The sequence below is a fragment of the Miniopterus schreibersii genome, assembly GCF_964146895.1.
Source record: "Miniopterus schreibersii genome assembly, chromosome: 2".
In the NCBI taxonomy this organism is placed as follows: Eukaryota; Metazoa; Chordata; class Mammalia; order Chiroptera; family Miniopteridae; genus Miniopterus; species Miniopterus schreibersii.
The window spans coordinates 131801391-131824916 of NC_138102.1; the positions used below are offsets into that span (position 1 = coordinate 131801391).

The 23526-nt window shown below is 38.1% G+C and overlaps 1 protein-coding gene across 1 annotated transcript in view; it reads right to left on the minus strand.

Annotated features, from left to right (window-relative positions):
• Positions 1-15688, minus strand: part of LEMD3 (LEM domain containing 3) — a 64543-nt gene extending 48855 nt beyond the window's left edge. Inside the window, exon 1 of the mRNA XM_081125875.1 lies at positions 14141-15688. Within this exon, the coding sequence (XP_080982001.1) occupies positions 14141-15677 (1537 nt within the window). The 5' untranslated portion in view covers positions 15678-15688. The remainder of the gene's footprint in view (positions 1-14140) is intronic.
• Between the last annotated feature and the right edge of the window lie 7838 nt (positions 15689-23526).

Here is a 23526-nt window from a genome sequence, read left to right on the forward strand (position 1 = left end):
TGGTTCTCCACTCTTTAAGTAAAAGGACCTCTTCATTTATATCCCCACAATATTTTTAGTGTTCACTTACTAAGAAAATATGACAAAATTCTACCATAAATACAATAATCATTTGTATTTTAATCATAGCAATATTTATATATAGTTGAAAAATAAAAACACAACATGAGAGGGACAAATCATTTGTTAGGTCCTCAGACAACACTTTGTAATGGGTGCACTTCCCAAAATGTTCTCAGTCCATAAGTTAAGAACTACTGACATAAATTCTAACTGAAAAAATGTAGGCAACTCAACTACTACACATATAAGGATTAAGGATGATTTAGAGCGGCTGGGCTAAACTGATTCCACTGGCTCAATCCTTACTCAAGATAACCACGTTATCAAATTTTATCATAAAATCATACAATATTTTTTAAATCACTTCTTAAAAAATCCTCACCGGATAATGTTTTTATTGATTTGAGAGAGAGAGGAAGGAGGGGGGAAGAGAAACATCAATGTGAGAGAGAAATATTGATCGGTTGGCTCCCGGAACGTGCCCTGACCGGGGATCAAACCCAAAACCTAAGCATGTGCCCTGACCAGAAATAAAACCCACAACCTTTTGGTGTACAGGACAACACTCCAACCAACTGAGCCACTTGGCCAGGGGAAAATCATATCATTTTTAATATCAGAATTCTACAATTAATTCAATCATATGACTTTCTCTAACATTTATCTTAAAGTAGCTGAAGGAATAAAAGGAGTGGGCAATGGTAAAGGGAAGAGTATATGAAAGTGGAATGCAGTATAGTGCAATGGTTAGAGGATAAATTTCAAGTCTCATTTAACCAACAACATAACTCCCCTCTCTGATCTATAACCTTGGACCAACCTAATCCCCCATTAAAATTCCTCATTCATAAAATTATGTAAAAAAAAAATGGTTAAGAAGCCTAAATGTTTACACTTGCCAAACACCCAATAAATGGACCTACTATTTATAAGGCATTATACTAAGTGAAATAAGTCAGACAGAGAAACAAAAATAATGATCTCACGTATATGTGGAATCTAAAAAAAAAATCCCCAAACTCATAGATACAAAGAATAGATTGGTGGTTGCCAAAGGTGGGGTAGGGGTGGATGAAATGGGTGAAGGTGGTCAAAAAGTACAAACTTCCACTTATGAGTAAGTCCTGGAAATGTAATGTACAGTGACTATAGTTAACAATACTGTATTGTATATTTTAAAGTTGCTAAGAGAGATCTTAAAAGTTCTCATCACAAGAAAAATAACTGTAATTATATGTAGTGATAGATGTTAACTAAAATTTCAATATACACATGTATCAAATCATTAAGCAGCTAAAACTAATAATACAATGTTTTATGTCAAGATTATAGTAGAACAGTAGGAAGCTTAGGCCAGTATAAGAAAAGGAATTAAGAGATCAAAAAGTATAAGACACACACAAAAAAAACCATAAAAAGCCAAAAATAAACTCGCTCCCTCCTCATCCAACTCCCACAGAACATGATCCACTGCTCTGAGGATCCAAAACTTAAAGCAATACTACATTAATGCTAAAATAGGCTTCTATAGGCTAGCGTAGGAACTTAAACTTAAAAACAGTATAGTTAAAAATGTTTTAAGTTCAAACAACTATTTAACACATGATCTGGAAGACAACATTCAAAAATTAAGGACTACTCATTTTTCCTATTGGAAGCAAAGAGCCTGTCTTTATGAGCAAACATTCACTAGGAATCCAAATATAATTCAAATAAATTATTCAAATTCATTAGATGTTACTAAGGATAAAACCACCATAAAATAACACCTTGAAAAAGAACTGAGAAAATTTTTACAATTCCAAAAGCATGATGAATAAAAAGTATCCCAAAATCTTTCTCAAAGTGAGGTGCCAAAACCCTTAAAATTTTTTTTTACACCAATGTAAGTTTTCTGTTTTAATTTTTCTCAATAGGAGCTGACTCTTCCCTTATCTCCCAGGACAGTCATGTGCCAGAATCAAAAGGCCATCTCTTCCTCCTACAAGTCTACTTTGAAGAGCTGTACAAAGCAGTTTACAATAGAAAAATGGTGAAAAGAATAAAAGGAAATATTCCCAATAAGAAATATGAGGAAGAATTTAGGGGATACCACTTCTACTTTAAGTTAAGAAGCCCTTTATATCTTAAAATAAGGAGTTAAATTAAATAAGTCACTGCAGTGAATTGAAAATAGCTGAGCAACGGCAGAACTAAATCTCACTCACCTACCTACACTAGGTGGCCGTGCTTTAAAATAATACAATGAACAGGACAAGATTTTAGGGTCAGGCTTAGTAAATCCCTGGTCTGCTACAAGGATTTTGACTTTAGGCAAATTAACCTTAGACAATAACTTTATGATATATGTTGAAAAATAATCTAGAATACAGGATTAAATAAAATATATTAATAAAATTAATTTCACCTGTTTCTTTTTACATTGTAATGTGGTCACTAGAAAAATTAAAATTACATATGTGGCTGGTATATTCCTATTAGCTCTGGCCTAAACAAATCACATCTTTGATAGTTTCAAATGCAAAATGTGATGTAAATTTCATTATGTGCCTCATATGAATTGTTTAGGAGACTGAAGATCCTAACACACTTTAAATTCCTTATATTTTAGCAAGCATGATTTTTAAAATACTGTTTATCAAATCCATTTTATTATTTTATACCCCCAATCTCTTGATTACCCTCATTCAATTTATTGTCTACTCATAGGGGCACACCTCATCTTCCCACGTTAGCAATTATAGTACTCATGTTATCCTACAAACTGACTGAAGAACAGCATGTGACAGGCCATCATTCTCTACCAGCTACATGCATTGTCTGTTCTTCAGACAACATTAACACAAGCTTACTCTAAGACCCACCCACATTCCTAAAAAATATTTTTCTGTCTCAAATTCACTACTACATTTTGGCCTACAGCAACATATCCCATCTCTGACTTCCCTATCAGTAAATCTACCTTCGAGTGGCCAATGAGGCTAAAATCTAGTTTCAAATTGTGCTTCATAGCCTGTTAAATAAATATAACTGAAAAAATAAGAATATTCTTTTTCAGTGACTAGAGATAAGGTACCAACTAGTGATATGAAAAGATGGTTCCTTTTATCTGCTGGGACAGCTTGAGAGAAAGGTATAAAAATACTGATAAGGACAATAAATTTAACCCACTCTTCTATCACTTATTAACATTACTGACAGGACATGTCATAGTGCTGAACATGTGTTGTTTAAATGAGACTACTGTAGCTGGGAAATTCTTACAGCATAAAAATATACAGTTATATAATATCATTTCAAACTTCTCCAAAGCATTTCCATAGACATTATCACATTAATTCCCCACAAAAAGTCATTGGCTGGAAGCTGATTTTACCATCCCCTCCATTTGACAGATGCAAAAACCAAGGCCCAGAGGTTATAAAGTGACTTACCTGCCAGAAAAAAATTAATAGGTGAGGAAAGATGCATAAGAAAACCTACTACTGCTCAGTGGTTAATGTCATGGAATCTAAGGTTAGACTGTGAATTCAGATGCTGACTCTACAACTTAGTAGCTATGGGATCTTGGACAAGTCACTTGTAACCTTATTCCCTCTACATGTCATTTTTTTCGTGAAGATAATATTAGTGATTTCCCTCATGAAAATTAAGATAAACTGCTCACACACAGAAAGTTCTCAACAAATGCTTTTATCATATAAAGCTTTGGAATCTGAAAGAAGGGACATTTGAAGATGACATTTTAAAAAAAGAAAACAAGACTTTCTGTCACAAGCATAAGGATATTTCTAGAACATCTTGAACCATAATCATAAACACTTCAGATTGATAACATTTTCAATTTTGGCAAACTCATCTACATGTCTCTTCCTTTTTTACTTTTTAAATTACTTCTAAAAACCTGCAAGAAATGAAACTATTTCCTTTGTGTAGAGTACACATTTGGTAAACTTTACCATAGGACATACTTAAATTTGCAGAATCTAATCTTTAAAGTTGTTTCCCAAGTCACCATATACAAATATGAAAAAGCATTGCACTGTAACTAAATCTCAATTCTGAAGCCTAGTTAGTGCATAAATATATTTTTTAAACAAGAAGAGAATGCCACAACAATGTGAAGGGAAGGAAGGGAGTGTGTCTGGGGGAAGAGTGTCACTCCTATCATTCTAAAAAGTATATACTCATCTTCTGGTATTACTTGGCACATGGTAGGTGACAAATAAATAATTTATGAGTGAGTGAATAGATGAATGAAAGGAAGAAACGGAAATGTTTCTTCAAGTGAGCTAAATAAAACAAGGAAGCATTTGTGATACTGTGGAAGGTACCCTTATAAACCTGAAGTCATTAATAAGGCTGACCATGGTTCCAAGCCATAGCCTGGGGACTAGAAGAAACATACTCTAAAATGTCCCCCCTTCTAATTAATTTAAATGGCCCTCTCTATAGCTAAGTATAAAAAAAGTATACCTACGCGAATTTCTACAGTGCAAAAGCTACCTTTAAGTATAAAGTACTTTCAGGAATTAGCCAAAATAAACAAATGCCTTTTGTACATATAAAAGGAGGCCCTAACTGCAAAACAAAATTATATTTTGCTATGTATTAAAATTCCCATTGCCACTAAAGGATTTTTTTTTTCCTATTCATGTCACATTCAGGACAGAAGAGCAATTGTTGGTGCATACTTATCACTCAATTAGTTTAGAATAGATGAACTCAACTCTTGCACAGTTTTGCACACAAGTCTTGTTCCTAAATGTTAGCTTGCCATTTGCTATCAACATAGCTGTAAAGATGAATTCAGAAGTCATCTTGCAAAAACATTTTAAGCAAAAATTACGGGCACGAAGTAATAAATCTGCTATGCAAACAAAAGCAGTGGTATAATTTTAAAATCTGTACCTCTAGAAATAAAAATTAATTAAGACAGTGTAAAAGTAATACATGATGGCTTTCACACAATAGCTCTGTTATCCTATTTTCAGACGTTACTACCCATTAGTATAAATTTTTATAATCTTTTTTTAAATGGCTAATTTCCTTAAAAATATATTTTCAAAGGAATGATGGCAAACATGGAAACTTAACTATAAAATGTTAACTATTAGAACATAAACCCTGATGTTAAAGATATATTAAGGTTTTCTTTCCTTTTTTTTTACTTCTTACCAATCACTTGTGTGATTCAGGTTAAAGCATGCATTATTAAAACAAAAAAATCCAAAGGTTATTACTCAAATATACTACTACTAGTTCACTTTTAAATCTGTTAAAAATCAATTCTGAGTGTAAAAGTCAAAATCTAAAATTATGAGGCAATAACTGTTATAAGAATTTCCAATTAGTATTGGGCTGGGTTTCCAAATTAAATGGTAGGAATTTTTAGTGTATAATAAATTAATACAGGATTAGAATAAAGATATACCATTAGTAATATAATTTTTATAAAGAAGTTACTACTATTGTTTACTACATATTTTGGAGGAGATTTCTGATAGTTTAAGTTGTACTTTTTTTTAAAAAAGTATGTCTTTTATTGATTTCAGAGGAGGAAAGAGAGAGAGAGAAACACCAATAGATGAGAGTGTCATTGATCGGCTGCCTCTGCACATCCCCTACTGGGGATCGAGCCCACAACTCAGGCATGTGCCCTCACCAGGAATCAAACCCAGATTGCCTGGATAAATAGGTCAATGATCAACCGCTGAGCAACACTGGCTGGACTATACTTCATTTTTAAACTAATTATAAACCAAATTAAATATCTTGTGCACTGAGGTTCTTTTAATTTATACAAAAAATATTTTTCAGATACGTAAAGTTAATATAGAATTCATGAGCAAGAAGCAGCTAGTTTTAAAGCATCACAACTCTACTGAGGAATTTATGAAAATATTTCATTTTTAAAAGTATTCCTGGTCCCTGAAATTATAGAATGCTTCATTCCTACTGAAACAAATGTATGTATAGGGAAAATACATATAAAGTTTATTTAAAAGGAGCAAAAAAGGGAGAACAAATGTACTATATTTAAAGGTCTTTACATCTTGAAAATTAACAATGAAAAACGCAAGTTTTAAAGTGGTAATGTAAATCAGAGGACTACTTTCCCCACCAGATTTGAGACTGTGCAAATCTCTTAAAAATTAGAAACAATATCATATGCTTTACAGTTTTACATATTATTATAGTTTACATTTTATTAGATTGCCTCTTCATATATTAACACAATCTAAAACCTTATCAATCTGGTTCCATATTAACTCCTAATTGTTGAGAGTATAAATTTGTACTTTCTAGTCCTAAAGTTGCTAGATTTCACAGATTATTTCTGGCACATCTAGGATTTCATGCAGTAAGTCTGCTTCACACATCCATCTCTTTCATAATTTTCTAGATAATAATAGTAATAGAGAACATATACAAAGTTCTTATGTACTTAGACATATTTAAAGGAAATATAGCAGAGTGGTTAAGAGCCACTATCTGAGTCCAAATAATGCCTCTGCTCTTACTAGCTACATGACCATGGGCAAGTTACTTAACCTGTGTCTCTGTTTCTATTATTATCTACAAAATAGGATACATACCTGTCTCATGATGATGAAATAACAATTTAAGTTGTTTGCTTAGTACCTGACACAGGGTACTACATATCTAGCTATTTTTATTATTATGATGTGTCCTGTATTGAGCCAAGTACTTTACATACATTACTTAACTCTCACTTAACTCTATTTTACAGATGAGGATATTGAGGTTTACAGTGGTTCAGCAGCTTGCCTTTCATAAAAAACTAGCACACAGACGGGCCAATATTTAAATCCAGGTCTAAGCCCTGATAGCTATGCCAGTTTCCTCAAACTAGGCTCCATGGATATTCTCATGGGGAATTCCTAAATTTTCACTCAGATGATTTTTATTTTAAATTGTTCTGGAGATAATTTTTAAATGAAAGACATTTTCACAGAGTAGATTTTAATTTCTTAAATTATCAAACTGGAATATTCAAACCCTGGTGTTCCCAGGAATATTCTTAGAGGTCTAGGCAATTTTTTTTCCTTACAAAGTAGTCAACTTTGAGAAACTTCAAATGTAGCACTTAGCTTTCATTCTTCAAGAATGAAAGGAACAACTATTTTTCAACATCCTTATGCCTATTTCACTATAGATACCAAGTGTTGAGCCTTTTGGCTAGTCTAATTACTTGAAAAAGTTAAAATATATTTTTTAAATTACTATGGTACCCCTTTGTAATACCAAGGTATCTATACCTTTAGTAAACAGTTCTAGTACTCACACTGAATACCAGGCTCTCTGTTTAACCCAATAATGTAACTACATTACCCTACAAGATATTTCTACTTAATTCAAAAAATTAACTCCAAATAAACCCATTTTCTCTGTACTACCGTTCCCCAAGATCCCTTTTCCACATCTCTAATTCTTGTCAGTGGTATCACTATTCTATCAATCATCCAGGGTCATGACCACAGAATAATCCTGACTCCTTTCCTTTATTCTCTGTACCCAAACAGTCACCAAGTATTTCTTTCTTCAAATGGATTCTCTCAATCACAGAGCCTACTCCATCCCGGTAGTTAGCAACCTCCTTCAGGTTTTCATCACTCCCTATCTGCTTCTAGTGTCTATCACCCCATCCCTTCTCTCCAGTCCTGTCACTCCATTACCTATACCACCGCCTGTTTATCCTTCTTTAAAAAAAAAAAAAAAAAAAAAATCAATTTGATCATGCTAGTCCTCTACTTTAAAACCTGGATTCCCATTGCTCAACCTACAGAATAAAGTCCAAATTTGGAATCAGGGCTTACGATTGTTTGAGACTGATCCAACTCACAGTGAATTCTCCCCATTTATAAAAGTGTGGCACTTAGCCCAGCCAGCATGGCTCCGCAGTTGAACATCGACTATGATCTAGGAGATCAAGGTTTGATTCCTGATCAGGGCACATGCCCAGGTTGTGGGCTCAATCCCCAGTAGGGGGGGTGCAGGAGGCAGCCAATCAATGACTCTCTCTTATCACTGATATTTCTCTCTCTCTCTCCCGCTTCCTTCCTCTCTCCAAAATCAATAAAGACATATTTAAAAAAAAGAAAAAGTGTGGCACTTATCACATAGTATCTTGTATGTTTCTTAACCATTTTCTATGACTATTAGTGAAGTCAAGGCTTCTGTAGGAATGAGATTTCTTTTGTATCCTTCCACTACTGAGTATTAAGTTAGGTACTGAATAGTTAACCAATTACTGAGTTATATAGTGAGTTAATCACTGCATGTATATTCAGTACCTGACAGGTGATCATTTGTTCAACAAATATTTACTGAATAGCAAATTTGTGCCAAGAATAATGTGACTTCCATCTACTAAGTGGTTTCCACATGCCGGGCAACAACACTAAAACTTTACATACATTATCTCACATAATGTTTAAAGCCACCTTGAGGCTGGTATTATCATCTTTCTTTTTTTTCTTTTAAAGTAATAACTGGTGCGTTTTAACTATTTTTTTTAAAAAATATATCTTTATTGATTTCGGGGGGGGAGGGAGAGAGAGGGAGAGAGAGGGGGAGAGAGAGGGGGGGAGAGAGAGAGAGAGACATTAATCATGAGAGAGCCGTAATTGATCGGCCGCCTCCTGCACACTCCCGAACTGGGATCGAGCCCGCAACCCGGGCATGTGCCCTAACCGGGAATCAAACCACAATCTCCTGGATCCTAGGTCGATGCTCAACCGCTGAGCCACGCCCGGTTCGGCTATCATCTTTCTGAGGCAACTGAGTAGTGAAGTCACAGAGCAGGTATAAAATATGAGGCAACTGAGTAGTAAAGTCACAGAGCAGGTATAAAAGAGAGAAATAAAATTCAAACTCAGAAATTATAAAAAGCCTGTGCCCTTTAGCAGTGTATTCAATTCCTCCTATAGAAATATTTTTACCTCAAGGACACAGAGGACATACACAATTATAATACACTGTAATAGATGCTATGCAGAAGATCTTATTTAAGCAGAGAATGATGGGCCATACTCTGGAGTAAAAAGGACAGGAGAGAAGACAGCCACAGGTGACACTTTTTAAAGAATAAATTTAGTAGTTAATAGACAGGAAGAAATAATCTTCCCAAAGAAGGGAATAACATGTGCAAGGCATAAAAGCACAAAATTTCATGATGTAGTCAGTGAACACCAAATAGAGTTTCAGAAAGTTCCAGTTTCCCAGAAAGTGAAGTGTGATAAGAGGGGCTGGCAGGAAATGAAGCTAGAAAAAGCAAGCATAGTTAGATCATGAACAGTTTAGCCAAGGAGTTTAGATTTTACCCAATAAGAAAGGGAAAGCCATTGAGTAATTTTAAGGAAGAGAGTGAATTATTGCAGTTACGTTTCAGGAAAATGGACTGGAAGAGCTACAACTTAGAAGCAGGAACACCTGTTAGAAGGCTACTGAAATAGTTCAGGCAAGAGATTAACCTAGACCAGTGGTGAGAGAAATAGACTGATTCGAAAGATATATAGGAGGTAGAACTACAGGGCTCGGTAACCAATTAGTTTGAGGTTTGGTAGGAAGATGAAGGCAAGGAAAATCAAGGTTTCTAGTTTGAGCTCTGGGTGGATGGAAGTGCCATTAACTAAAATGAGGAACAAAGGGGAAGAAACCAGGTGAAATTAAAAAGAACTGACGAGTACAAATAGTTTTGGTACTTGTGGTACAACCAAAAGTCGTTGTCTAAATAAACAAATAGGTAAGTCTAGAACTCAGGAGAGAAAATCTAATAATTCAAAATTGGGAGGTATAAATCAGGCGAGTAAATAAAACTGCCTAAGGAAACTATACAAAAGAACAGAGCCAAAAATAAGTATTCCAGAGGCCACCATATTTAAAACACAAGCAGACAGGATTAATGAAAACAGGGAAGGAGAGAATGGCGATACAGAAGTTTGGAGACAGTCTCGTGAAGAAGGGAGTTCTCTCAATGTATTGCAGGTATCAAAGAGAAGAAGATAAGTGTAAGCCTTTCCTGAATTAAGCAATTGAGTAACTGGTGGCTCCAAGCAGCGAAGAATGGATGGTAAAGAAAGTTAAACTAGACAGGGGTTGAGTGAATGGCAGGGGAGGAAAGAGATATTAATCTTGGCTGAGAAGAGAGTAACAGCTAGAGGAGAATAGAGGGCTGAAGAACATTTTCAGGATGGCAGAGATTTTAGCATTTTTATAGGATGAGAGAGGGACTAGTGGAGAGTAAGATTTTTAATTCCTTTTGTACTTAAACTCAGTATGTGGAAAGTGACCCATGATACAACGGTAAGTGAAAAAAGTTGCAGGACATGTACAGTATAATGTCACTTAAAATAAAATTCACACTCCTTTCTACAGCGTTCAAGGCTTTTAGGTTCTTTATGACCTGGCCCCTGCCTACTTCTGGCTTTATCATATGCTAGGCCCCAGCCACACTGACCATTCTATTCTGATGCTTTAACATGCCAAGCTTGTTTTTGCCTCAGGGTCTTTATACTTGCTGTTACTTCTACCTAAAATTCTCTTCTCCCTTTGACTGGCTCATTTCTTCAAGTCATTCAGATCTCAATTCTCTTTAGAGAGGCGCGTCCCAATTGTTTGTAATACTGTATTCCCCTCTACCCCAGCTCCCAAAGTTACCATCCTTACTTTGTGTTAGCAGTTATTTATTTATTTGTTCATCTTCCCCCTAGAACGTAAGCTCCATGAGAAGAGAGATTTCATGTCTTGTTCACTGAATATTTCTGCTGGTTAAAATACTGCTTGGTACACAGTAGGCATTACGTTGTTGAATGAAAATGTACACACATACGTATATATAAATGTATGTATTACATGAAAACATTAAGTTCTGAAAGGATTATTTTTGAACTTATATCAGAGGTGATTATGAGACTAGGAGAAGTATACAATACTCATTCATTTTTGCTTCACAGATCTCTATCCACATTTCTACAAAAATCCTGTCTTTTGTAATTGAAAAACAGATCTAAATGATCATATAGGCCTAAGATACAATCAGTCTATTCTGCCTATTTTCTTTTGATGGGTTGTCATGATCTGACTGTAGACTGATCCTTGAGTTGTTTTGGTAGGGCAGTTCAAAGTTAGAATCTTAAACCTTAGAACTGGAAAGAACTTAGAGATCATCTAATCCAACACCATAGCTTTACAGATGAGGAAGCAGAGACTCAGAGTAATTTAATTAATAAAACTAGACATTGATGAAAAATTTTCAAAGATAAAATGATTAATAACTACTTAAAAGGCTAAGCTATTACATGTCATACATAATTTAAATAACTAATAAAAGCTTACTAAAGCTTACACTCACATATAACCTACAATCTTCTGGTGAGTAATTACTCAAAGTAAAACTACTCCCTTAAGCACACTATTTGACCAATGAACCCTATGGTTAAACATCAGTTAACCATTATAATATGACAAAGGATCAGAATACATAAATATAGGGAGTGGAAATTATTCACCGTTAGGTGTGCAGAATAACTGAACTAGCAGGCACAGCTTTTAACCAGGGTATATAATAAGCATATAATACATTTAAGGATTCATTACACTTTGATTCAAATTTCTGTATCAATGTCTACAATGTGTATTTAATGGAATTTAATAAAAATTAAATGCTGAATGGGTAAGAAATACACTAAATATCATTTACAGAAATGACTTAACTATTTTAACTATTTCTCTTTACATAATGTAGATTATGAGGAGTACAAGTTTTACCTAAACTTCTGAATAATACCAATTTATGTTTAACAAACTATCTCATTTGATCCTCACAACAACCCCACAGACAGCAGAAATTATTACTCCCATTTAATACATAAGAATGAAGCTCAAAGGTTAAGGAACTTGACTAAGGTCATTTTGACAAGTCCTTATACCCAGGATCCTCAATCTCTTAGCTACAGTTCTTTTCATCCCTCTGGCTACCTCATACTCACTCTATATTAAAATGCAAAACAGCTTATAATTTCCTTCCTTCAAAACCCGAGCAGTTCTATGCCTTTCTATTCCATTTGAAATTTTAGTACCTAAGAAAATACTCATTTTTCCTAACACTAAAGAGAAAGATACGACAGTCATCTTAATTGAGAATTGTGCTCATCAGCAATTCTGTTTGAAATGCTACCAAATATTCAAATTTTTTTTAATCCTAATAAAAGTAACCTCTTATTTAGAAAGTTCTCTACAAACAATACCCAAAGCAGTGTTAAGAATATGGGTTTTAGAGTTGAAAAAAATCTGAAGCAAAATCTTAGTCCTTCACTCACTGGCTGTTCAACTGTGGGTACATTTCTTAACTTCCTTGAGTCTCACTGTCCTCATCTATAAAATGAAGATAAACACAATCCGGCTCTGTGAGTAGTTGGGAAGATTCGATGAATTAGTATGTGTAAAGCATTTAGCTCTTAGAAAAGGTCCAGGTCATGGAGTTGGTGTCAGAGAAATAAACAGATGTAGATAAGTACTGCTAATAGGTAATGTCATTTAACTTATGTGAACTTTACTAGTTGAACTCCTAGGGTGACCTTAATTCTTTTTTCTCTCAATTATCTGGGGCAGGACAGAACATATCACACTTGCTCCCAGGGTACCAATTAAAGTGAGTGCCCTATTTCAGTCCTCTTCTAACCCCTCTATTTAAGCAATATAGTAACAATCTATTATGTGACTATCTTAGAATTGGCTGTATCCAAATCCAGGCTTATACTATTTTCACTCCTACCCTTTGTCTAAGCCTAACTGCACACTTCACTATTTTGAAATAAGTCTAATACTAAGCCAATTTAAAAATACAAATCATGATATAGTAAATTCATGTTGAGTGAAATGGGCAGGAAAATTGAGGAGGAGGAAAAGAGAGCTAACATTGAGAAATTATGTATTCAGCAGTCTATCATGCACTAAATTTACTTTCTTTTAATCTTCACAGGCATCATTCTAATCAATATTAGCATCATTTTACAGATTAGAAAAGGGAAGCTCAAACTCCTGCTCACTCCCCCTGGCTCGAAGTGCTCCAACCACTCCAACCTACAAGAAGATTCTTGCTCAACTCAAAGCCTTTCCTCTTATAATCCGTACCTAGAATGTTCTCCTATCTCCCTGCAATGCTGTCTCCTCCTGCTTTAGGTCTCACCTCAAGTAGTACCTACTCTTACCAACTCTAAAGTAGCAAGCACCAACTACTCCATCCTTCCTTCATAAATACAAAATGATCTGCATTCCATCTTCCTGTGTTAAGGACAGGAATACTTTGACTTTTCACTGCTGTATCCTGAGTGCTCAGCATAGAAGATGATGCTAGCTTAATGAATGAATACACACATCTACTTCCAGTCATTTCATAAGTAAATGGCAAGGCCTGGAAACCAATCCAGATAAATCTGACTGCAAATCCCTACAAGGTCTACCACTACTTCTTTCACTGCTGAGAAGAGAGATGCTTTGGGCTGGGAAACGGATGTAGAGGTATGCCTTCCTACTTTCTATATTCATTCACTTTTTTAAAATTACAGACCTATCTACCCATATACTTAATACTACAAAATATTTAACCAGAATTTCAAGAGCTCTTACACTGCCTTTCAGAATCACAACTCAATTTGAAAAAACACTGCATTTATGATGCCCTTTTACAATCAAAATGCTTCAAAACTGTTGAGTATTTGATGTCTGTCCATAAAGTTTTGAAGGCTAAAGAAAATTTAAATAAATGCATTTTACTAACAGGCTTGTAATGTTTTCTTCCTTTAATAAGACGTTTTGGATTTCCCAATATATCATACACAAAAATTTGTAAATCAGCCATGGGATTATCCTCAGATAATAGTAATAATGTTCTTTCTGAAAGAAAGATGACACAAATTAACTCAATCTGTTGCCTTCACTATTAAACCATGTTCTTCCATACAGACGTCACCTCACGTAAAATGCTCAGTGCAGTTAGAGCAGGTGACTAACATTCCCTTTGTTACTTTACCCACGGGGGTTTAATACTTACTGCCGCTGAGTCCTCTATCCTCGGACACGCTTGTCCCTCTCATTCCTAGGTAAGTCAGTCCCAATATTAGGAAAAATAAGCAGGCAGCAGTTAAGAGAAACATCGACAAGTAGTGGGCGCTGAAAGCCCCGGTTGGGGACACCTCCTCCCGTTTGAATTGCTGGAGAAGTTCTTCCTCGGGTTCAGAAAGCTTCGGTTTGCTGTATGTGTTTTTCAGGTAGGTATGATTGGCGCCCGTATGATTGGAGTGATTGATCCTGAGTGAACCAGAGGCGGCCACCGCCGCACTGGGAGAGAGGCTGTTGGAAAAAATCCTGGGGGAGTCCACACTGAAGGCCCCACCGCCGATATGATTGTTGGTTTTAAGAAGGGAGCTTGTAGACGAATCCAAGGTTGCGTCCATGTCAGTCAACGGCGGGGGCAGGAGAGGGGCCAGTTTCTTCGCGGTCACACGGTATCTAGGAACAGGGCTGGAGTCCAGTTGATCACACCCTCCTCCCTGCTCCGCCGCCGCCACCGCGGGCTCTTCGAGGTTTCGACTCCTGTCTAGACTCCCCGCGGCCGCCGCCCTGTCATTCATCGGGATTCCTCCCCCTCCCTGAACCGAGGGCTCCAGCCGGCCGCCCGCCGCTTTAGCAGACTGCGGAGGGAGAGGCTTGCCGTGGCTCCGTCTGGGCCGGTGCCGGGACAGGGAGTCGTCCTTTAATACCTGTCTGCCGGAGGCCACGTCGACGTCCTGCTCTTCCTCCGAGTCCGAGTAGTTTTCCCGGCAGCTGTAGGAGAGAAGCCGGCTGCCGTTCACGGTCCGGCTGGCCCACAGCGGCTCCTCGGCCTCCGGGTCCCTGTCGTCCCGGTCTTCTCCCTCCTCCGCCTCGTCCTCCGCCGCTCCGTCTCTGCCCGACGGGGGCTGCGGCTCGGGCGCCGCCGGCCTCCTGGCCCCCCACCACGCGTGCGGCTTCCTCCGCTCGGCCGCCGTGCTGTTAGTCACCTCGCTGGCGGCCAGGGACGCCGCCGGCGGTTTGAGCCCGCGGTACTGGAGCGCAGCCCGGTCTTTCCTCCCGCCGCCGCCGCCGCCGCCGCCGCCGGCCTGGTCCCGCGGACTGACCTCCACGTCCGACTCGTCCGAGCTGAAGCCCAGCAGCACTTTGCTGCCGGCCGTGGGGGCGGCCGAGGCCCCCCCGGGCCCTCCCAAGGGTCTCTCCGGGCCGGAGGCCGAGATTCGGCTCAGGCCCCCGGGAGTCCGAAAGTGGGAGAGGTCTCCCGAGACCGGCCGGACCCCCATCCCAACGGCCGCCGAAGCCGGTCCCGAGGCGGCTGCCGTGTTATTGTTATTACTGTTCCGCGTCTTGTTGCCGCGGCCCCCGGACCGGTGCTGCTGCTGCTGCTCTTCCTCTCGAAGCTTCTTCAGCTTCTTGAGGTAGACAGGCCGGGTGCTCTCCGTCACCGGGCCGGGAGACAGGCCGTAACGGCGGAGCTGAGAGAAAAGCTCCTCGTCCGAGAGCTGCTGAGGCGCCGAAGCCGCTGCCGCCGCCGCCATTTTCTCTCCAGGGTGTTTTACAAGCTCCGCGCTACCGGAAGTGACGCGCCGCCCTAGACCCTGAACTAGACCGGGGCTGCGTCGCCCTCCCAGCGCCGCGGAGCCTTCGCCAATGGGAGGCGCGGGAGGAGCTCACCTGAGCGGGAAAGGGCCACCTGGGCGCCGCGGGGCTCCGGGGCCGGGGGCTGCCTCCCCGCTCGCCCCGGGCGCCCGCGCTCCCCGCCTCCCCTCGCCCGGACCGCAGCTCCGCGCCCTGCCCTTCCCGCGCCTTCCCGGGAGCTGCCTCCCGCAAACCACACCTTGACCGCCGCGTCCCGGGGTCCTGCCACTAGGCAGCAATAAAGGAAATAAAATCTCCCCTGAAGTTCACGACGTCGGTATTCTTGTTATCCAGGTTCCCTCTGCCGCGGGAAGCCTGGCAAGACTAAACAAGAAATGGCCACACCAGACTGGTCATTTCCCCGCCTGACTCCCGAGTTCTCTCTTTTCATTTTGTCTTTCCGCTCGACTTACGGAAAAGAAAGAAAAAAGTATCTCTCGCTGCTCTTTTTGAGAAGCCTCTCCGCCTCCATTCTAGGGAGAAGATACAGCGAGGACCAGTCACAGTACAATTTTCTTGGAGAATAAGGGCTATTTTCCTTAGGGTTTTTTTGTAGGGTATTACCATGTTTTTCCCTTTTTAAAATCTAGTGACCTCAATAGGTCATCATCTTTGTCATTGAGAGAGCCTATCATTTGCTTCATTCTATGACAAAAAAAGACAATGCTACCCTACTTATTTCCTCCTTAGCACCTTTTCAACCTATAGTTACATAATTATTGTCAACGATTGCTTTTATGCATTTGTTTTTAAAATTATATTACTTATTTCATTTTTTATTGTCTTAGCCCTTCGGACTGTAAGCTCCACAAGCAGAGGGCCCTTGCTTTTATTATTCTCACCTTCAGCCCTATGGTGCCTAGAAGTTCAATAAACATCTGTTGAAATCATTGATGAAATGCAAAGCTAGGATAGCATGAGATGAATATTTTGGCATGGGAATAGTGGCAGGTGACGAGGAGAAACCACACACACACACACACAAACAAAACAACAACAAAAACCAGAAACAAGACCTAGATATCCAACCCCCCTCGTTTACAAAGTAAGAAGTGAATCCCAGAGAGGTGAAGTTTGCCCAGTTTGGTAAAGTTTGCTTCCCTTTTCCTCAAACCCTGACAGCTAACACTTCTTGAGTACTTAAGCCCTGGTAGCTACACAGCAGCACCTGGTACAATATCTGGCACGCTGTAGTAATTTTGGAGCCAGTTATACACATCTATACAGGAAAATGTTAGTTTAAAAATTTAAATACTAGCTTTTCAATATCCTGAATCCAACAGCAAAAGCTTGCCATCTCCTTAAAAAACACACACACACACAAAGCACTTTTATGTGGAGGGGCACCTACTTGTTCTTTATCAGGAGACTTTAAAATTTACAAATGTTCCGAATCTATGACTATTAAGCACTTCTAAGGTATTCAACATAGTAAATTTTAGCCCCTATGATGATAATGATCCAGGATTTATTACCATAATTGTCTGGGTGGGGATTCAAATTATAACAAACTTACCAGACCTGTGTCTCAGTATAGCAGGGTGGTTAAGCTGTGAGCTTTGGTGTTAAACAATACTAGATATGGACCCAGCCCTGTCTCTTACTTTTATTCTTAGTTCAACATTTGTTCCAAACCCTACTGGCTCTTTAGGTAGAAATCATAGAAGTCCCTTGGTTCACCTTCTGATTTTCATGAACCTTAAAATACCTGTCTATAAGGATTGTAAGACCATTTTATATTTCTAGCGATAGCTTTGGGCAAGTTATTAATTTTTCTGAGTCTTTGTTCTGTATAAACAAAAGGAATGATAAACCTTCCTCAGAAGGTTATTTTAAGGATTAAATAAGAGTATGTCTGCATAATGCTTAGCACCACTCCTAACAATGTGCACTCAATAAATGTTAGCTAATAATGTAAACCCAAGCATTGTGTTTGGTAGCGTGGTTGCTGAGAACTCCATGTAACAGCAATTAAAGAAAATACCACTGTACAGACAGAAATATAAATGGTGAAACTTTGCCCAAGGATTTAAGTAATCAATAGTTAATGGAGCTCAGCTGGTATGACTCAGTGGTTGAGCATTGACCCATGAACCAGGAGGTCAGGTTCTGCCCTGACTGGGGGCCATCCCCAGTAGGGGGTGTGCAGGAGGCAGCTGATCAATGACTCTAATCATTGATGTTTCTCTCCCTTGCCCTTCCTCTCTCTGAAATCAATAAAAACATATTTAAAGAAAAATAGTTAATGGAGATGAAGGGCTTTGGCAACTATAGTTCTTGGTCATTTTAGCCCTTGGGGGCAGCAAGATTTGTAATGAACTAGAAATCAAAGGTCTTGAGTCTCCAAGTTATGTGAAAAATCTGTGAACCTCAATTTATTCTTTTCTAAATGGCACACAATTAGTATTCAATAAGTATTTGTTGAGAATGATGAATGAATACTGTTTGTGAAAATCCTATTCAAATATGTTGTTTACATGTTATGTATTATACCCAGATACTAACAACAATGGAAACAATTGATATGAACTTGACACTTTATATACAAGCTTTCATATACACGGCCTCATTTAGTCTACAAGAAATCTTACCTCTGAAGATGCTGAAGGTATGATTTATTGCACAGAACTATAAGCACCCTTTGTTTGGATGTTTGAGCAGACCTGACACTAAGGAGAACCTTCGAAGGCATGTCTCAGCATTGTCACTACTCACTTCCAACATTCTCCTCATTTACCAATGGATCTTACTCCTGCTTCCAGATTGGCTAACTTTGAAAGTATGAGGCTCTAAATGGGCAATCTGCAACCACAAATTGTCAGGGAATGCAATCTCAAACTCACTCCTGCTTCCAAAAATTTGACTCAGGGAAACATTTATGATGGATTCCAGAAGGATCGCCAGTCCTTCACTCTAGAGTGTTTTTCATTTTATCTCTGCCTTACACCTGCTCATTAGAGACCAGTGTAGCTTGGGCCACGTTGCTAACACCACACTCACCATAGTTCCCAGTAAAATACTGTTTCCCATGTTGCCCTTTATAGTCATGACATCAACTTACATTGAAGGACCATCTAAAGAATGATATGAAACTTAACAATATGTTCAAATAAAGATATTGCTGAGGGTTCATTTCCGTAAAGAATGTCCTTTCTGGTCTCTGTATTAGAAAGAATTGCCCTTTTCCAAACAACTTATTTATTTTTGTTTTGTTTTGCTTTGTTTTCTTTTTAATGGTGGTGAATTCACTTAGCATAAAATTAACCATTTTAAAGTGTACAATCAGTGGTATTTAGTACATTTACAATGTTGTGCAACAGTCACCTCTTTCTAGTTCCAAAACATATTTTATCACTCTCAAAGTAGACCCTGTACCCATTAAGCAGTCATTCCTTATTTATCCCTCTCTCCAGACCCTGGCAACCACTAATCTACTTTCTGTCTCTATGGATTTAACTATTTTGGATATTTCATATAAATGGAATCAAACAATATGTTACCTTTTGTATCTGACTCCCTTTCACTTAGCATAATGTTTGCAAGGTTCTCCATGTTGTAGCATGTGTCAGTACTTATTTCTTTTTATGGCTGAATAATATTTCATTGCATGGATACACTACATTTTGTTTATCCATTCATTCACTGATAGACATTTTGGTTGTTTCCACCTTTTGATTAAGGTAGATAATGCTCTTACAAACATTGGTGTACAAATTATCGGAATACCTGTTTTCAATTCTTTTGGGTATGTTACTGTAGATCATATAGTAATTCTATGTTTAACTTTTTGAGGAATCACAAAACTACCAATTTGTTTTTAACTCTATGGATGGACACTGTTGGTTTGTTGACTTGCTATGTATCCCTCTTTGAGAGAACAGCCAGAAAGTTCAGACTCCAGTATGTGGCACAAACGTAGAAAGTATTTAGGACTCCATCACATATATTTTATAAGTTATTCCTATTGCTGACTCCACCTACATTGCTTAACTTTATTTTTGTATGCCTCATTTAAAAAAAATGGTTTTAATTTTATTTTACCTTCCTAATCTGACATGCATCTTTTTAATTATTTTGTGAAAACCATATAATTCCTCTGACAGTCCAAGGAGTAGGTTTTATTAGTCTTCATGTTTTTACAGATGAAAAAACTGAGACTAGAAAAGTTACTTAATTCAAGTCTCAAAAGAGTCAGATGGGAATCTGAAACCAGTGACCTTGGAGTACAAATTCCTTGTTCTTTCCACTACAGCATACCACCTCTTGAATACCTTTCTTAAATCATACAGTAATATGTGTAAAAATAAACATAGTTTTCTCCTTTGTCAACCACCCTAAGAGGAAAAAGTGTATAATTAAGTGAGGAAGAAGACAAAAACTTTTGCAGTTATTTTATTACTTAGTTTTTTTGCTTTATGCAGCAACTGGAAAGAAAACTCAGAAATATAAAACTGATTATATCACTTTTTAGCAGATAAAAAAAGTAACACTGAAGAAAGACATGATTTGCAGGGAGACCAGTAGGAAACTGTTAGAATACGTGAGACTGATGGAGAGAAGTAGATTTGAGTTCGGAGATACAAAAAAACCCCACAAGTAACACAATATTATAATGATGTAAACACCTTCTTTTAAAGTGCCTCAACAATGTGCTCACTAGTTTTGATCTACAAGATTCCTGAGGTTTATTTTTATTTTTAATTGCTCAACTTTTATTCAACACTAACACTGCTTCTAAAGCAGAAGCCAGAATAAACAGACTGAAAATACAACATGGTATTGAGAAATGCTGGATGAAATTCCTATCCTATGTTACCATGAGAATCAGCCAAAAAGTTTCACAGCAAGCGCATCTGTTTTATTTTTCTGAATATAACTCAAACAGGTGAGGAATAGTCATAGGATTCAAGTAAACAACATACAGATGGTTGATAATTCTATTCTAACTATACAAGAAGACAAATTGCTAAATCATACACTACTCGTCATGGAGACCATTGCACATTCATGACGGACAAGCGTCTCAAAGTTAGGAGGTTTGAGTTCTAGTCCCAGTTCTGCAATTACTTAATTGTAGCAATAGTTTACATTTTTATGTTGCCTCATAGTCTACAAAACCTTTTCATTTTCTCACTTAATCTTGACACCAGCCCAAACAGGCAGTCATTATTATCCCAGTTCTGTGGATGAGAAAACTAAGGCTCCAGAAGGTTCCATCATTTGTCCTTTGTGAGAGCTATTTAGGGCTGAAATCCAAAACCACTCCTAGGTTGTCTGACCCTAAATTCAGTGTTCTCTCCAGCCCATCATGATGCCTCATGTGGGTAGATTGTATTGCAAAGAATGAGTCATTTAACCCTTTCATCTTTAAAATTAGGAAGTAAGAATACTTGATCATTAAGATCCCTTACAAATCCAAAACTTGCAGAAAGCCCTTTCTTATAATACTTCTCATGGTACTTTTCATTATAGCTACTTAACACGTCCTCTATACTCAATATTCCTTGAGATAATGGTCTGTGTCTTACTGAAATTTGTATCCCTCTCAGCTCCTAGCTTATTGTTGAGGGTGTTGAATGAATAGTAAAGTGATACTACATGTCACAAAATAGCATTAAGAAGACTTTACGGTGACACACAAACAAGAAATGTTAGGGATAGAACTCCTGTGGGATTATCTAAATGTAGGAGAGAAATGCTAGTTTAAATTGAGCATGAAGTTTAAGGATTATACCTGCAAAGAGGCTCCTGGCCCAGCCTGCTCTAATTTGGTTTGCTTAAGCAGCAAAAGGCATTTTAATACCAATGATTTCCTGCCCCACATCATATAAACAGAGAGATCTGAACCCCTCAGTTTATTATTCTTCCTTCTTTTCAATGCAATCCTTTCTTTAAATACCCTTTTATTTGAAGTAAGAGAACTTCATATGCAAAAGGCATAGAGAATCATCAGGTTTGTGTTTTACATTTTCATACTTTGGTTAATGTATCTTTTGATGTTTCCTGGCTGTTCTTCCCAGAAGCTTAAGCATGGACACAGAGGACAGCAGCGGGAGGGAGCCACTATTAGTTTTTGTTGGTGGGATTGAGAATTAGCTCCTGACCTCTGCTGCTTGCCTCTCTTAGAACATTTTCTGCACATCCACATGAGAGAGACGTTTCTGAATGGTGTGTGCTTTCCCTGTCTTATCGGCCCCTGAAGAACAGGTCCACGTGAGCAGCAGTGCTCCTTGGGTGCCCCTCCCTGCTACAGGCCTGAAACTTCTCTCCAGATGGAGCTGGCACTATCTTAGGCTCACCTCATTCGTTCCCCTTTTCTTGGATAATCACTGTCCTTCATTGACTGATGTCACTATCATGACACTAGTTTCCGTTTACTTTCAGTTGTTTCAGGTTAGAGGTAAACCTAATCCCTGTTACTCCATCTTGACAAGGAGCCCAAGTCCCAGTAAAAGGTGACTCAGTATACTGTACTAATCTCTCTACATTTTTACATACTTGAAATTTTCTAAAATATAATGCCTGGTAGTAAAGAAGGTTTTTGAAGGAGTACAGTGGTGTATAAAGGGAATTTTATTTGGTTGTATTATCTATAGGATATAAATTCTCTCCTTTGACCACCCCCAAGAATTCTTTAGTAAAGACTATTAATATGACTAAATAATCATAACTAATTTTTGTTACAACATACAAAAAGTTAGAATTATATCATAAACACCTGTGCTGATACTACCCCCCTCAGATAACTACCATTTTGTTGTGTGAATTTGATGCTTATCACTCCCATGCATCATTTTTTTTTAAATATATCTTTATTGATTTCAGAGAGAGGAAAGGAAAGGGAGAGAGAAAGATAGCAACATCAATGATGAGAGAGTCATTGATCGGCTGCAGCCAGCAACCCGGGCATGTGCCCTGACTGGGAATCGAACCCCGATCGCCTGGATCCTAGGTCGACGCTCAACCGCTGAGCCACGCCCGGCCAGGCGCATGCATCATTTCATTCCTCTCAGTCTCTGTTTCTGTCTCTGTCTCTCTCTATATATTTACTATATATGTAAACACATAATATATAAACGTTTTAATTATTTTAGAATTTTATATATGATATAAATTCATTATTCTGTAACTTACTTTTTTTTTAATCCTACCTGAAGATATTTTTTCTGTTGATTTTTATAGAGAGTGTAAGAAGCGGGGAGAGAGAGAGAAACATCGATGTGAGAGACACAAGGATTGGCTGCCTCCTACACATGCCCTGACAGGGGCGGGGGAACGAACCTGCAACCCAGGTACATGTTCTTGAGCTGGAATCAAACCTGAGACCCTTCGGTGCCCAGGCTGATGCTCTACCACTGAGCCACACTGCCCAGGGCTGTAACTTGCATTTTTGTTCAATATTTTATTTTTGCGATTCAGACATATGTAATCCTAGTTCACTCACTTTCACTGTATCCAATCAATGAATGGCATGTTTACTTTTTAGTTGCTCATGTATATTTTGTCAAGTCTCCTATTAAGAATACCTCATTGCTCATTCAGTTGTTCATCAAATATTTATTGAGTGCTTACTGTGGGCCAAACGTTGTTCTTGGTGATGCGGATACTACAATGAATAAAATAGACACCATAGACCTTGCATTTAGCTTAGAAGAGAAGACAGACATTAAACAAGTAATGCAATGTGTCAGTTAGTGATAGGAGCTAAGGAGAAAAACAAATCTAGGCATAGAGAGTAAAGGTGACAGG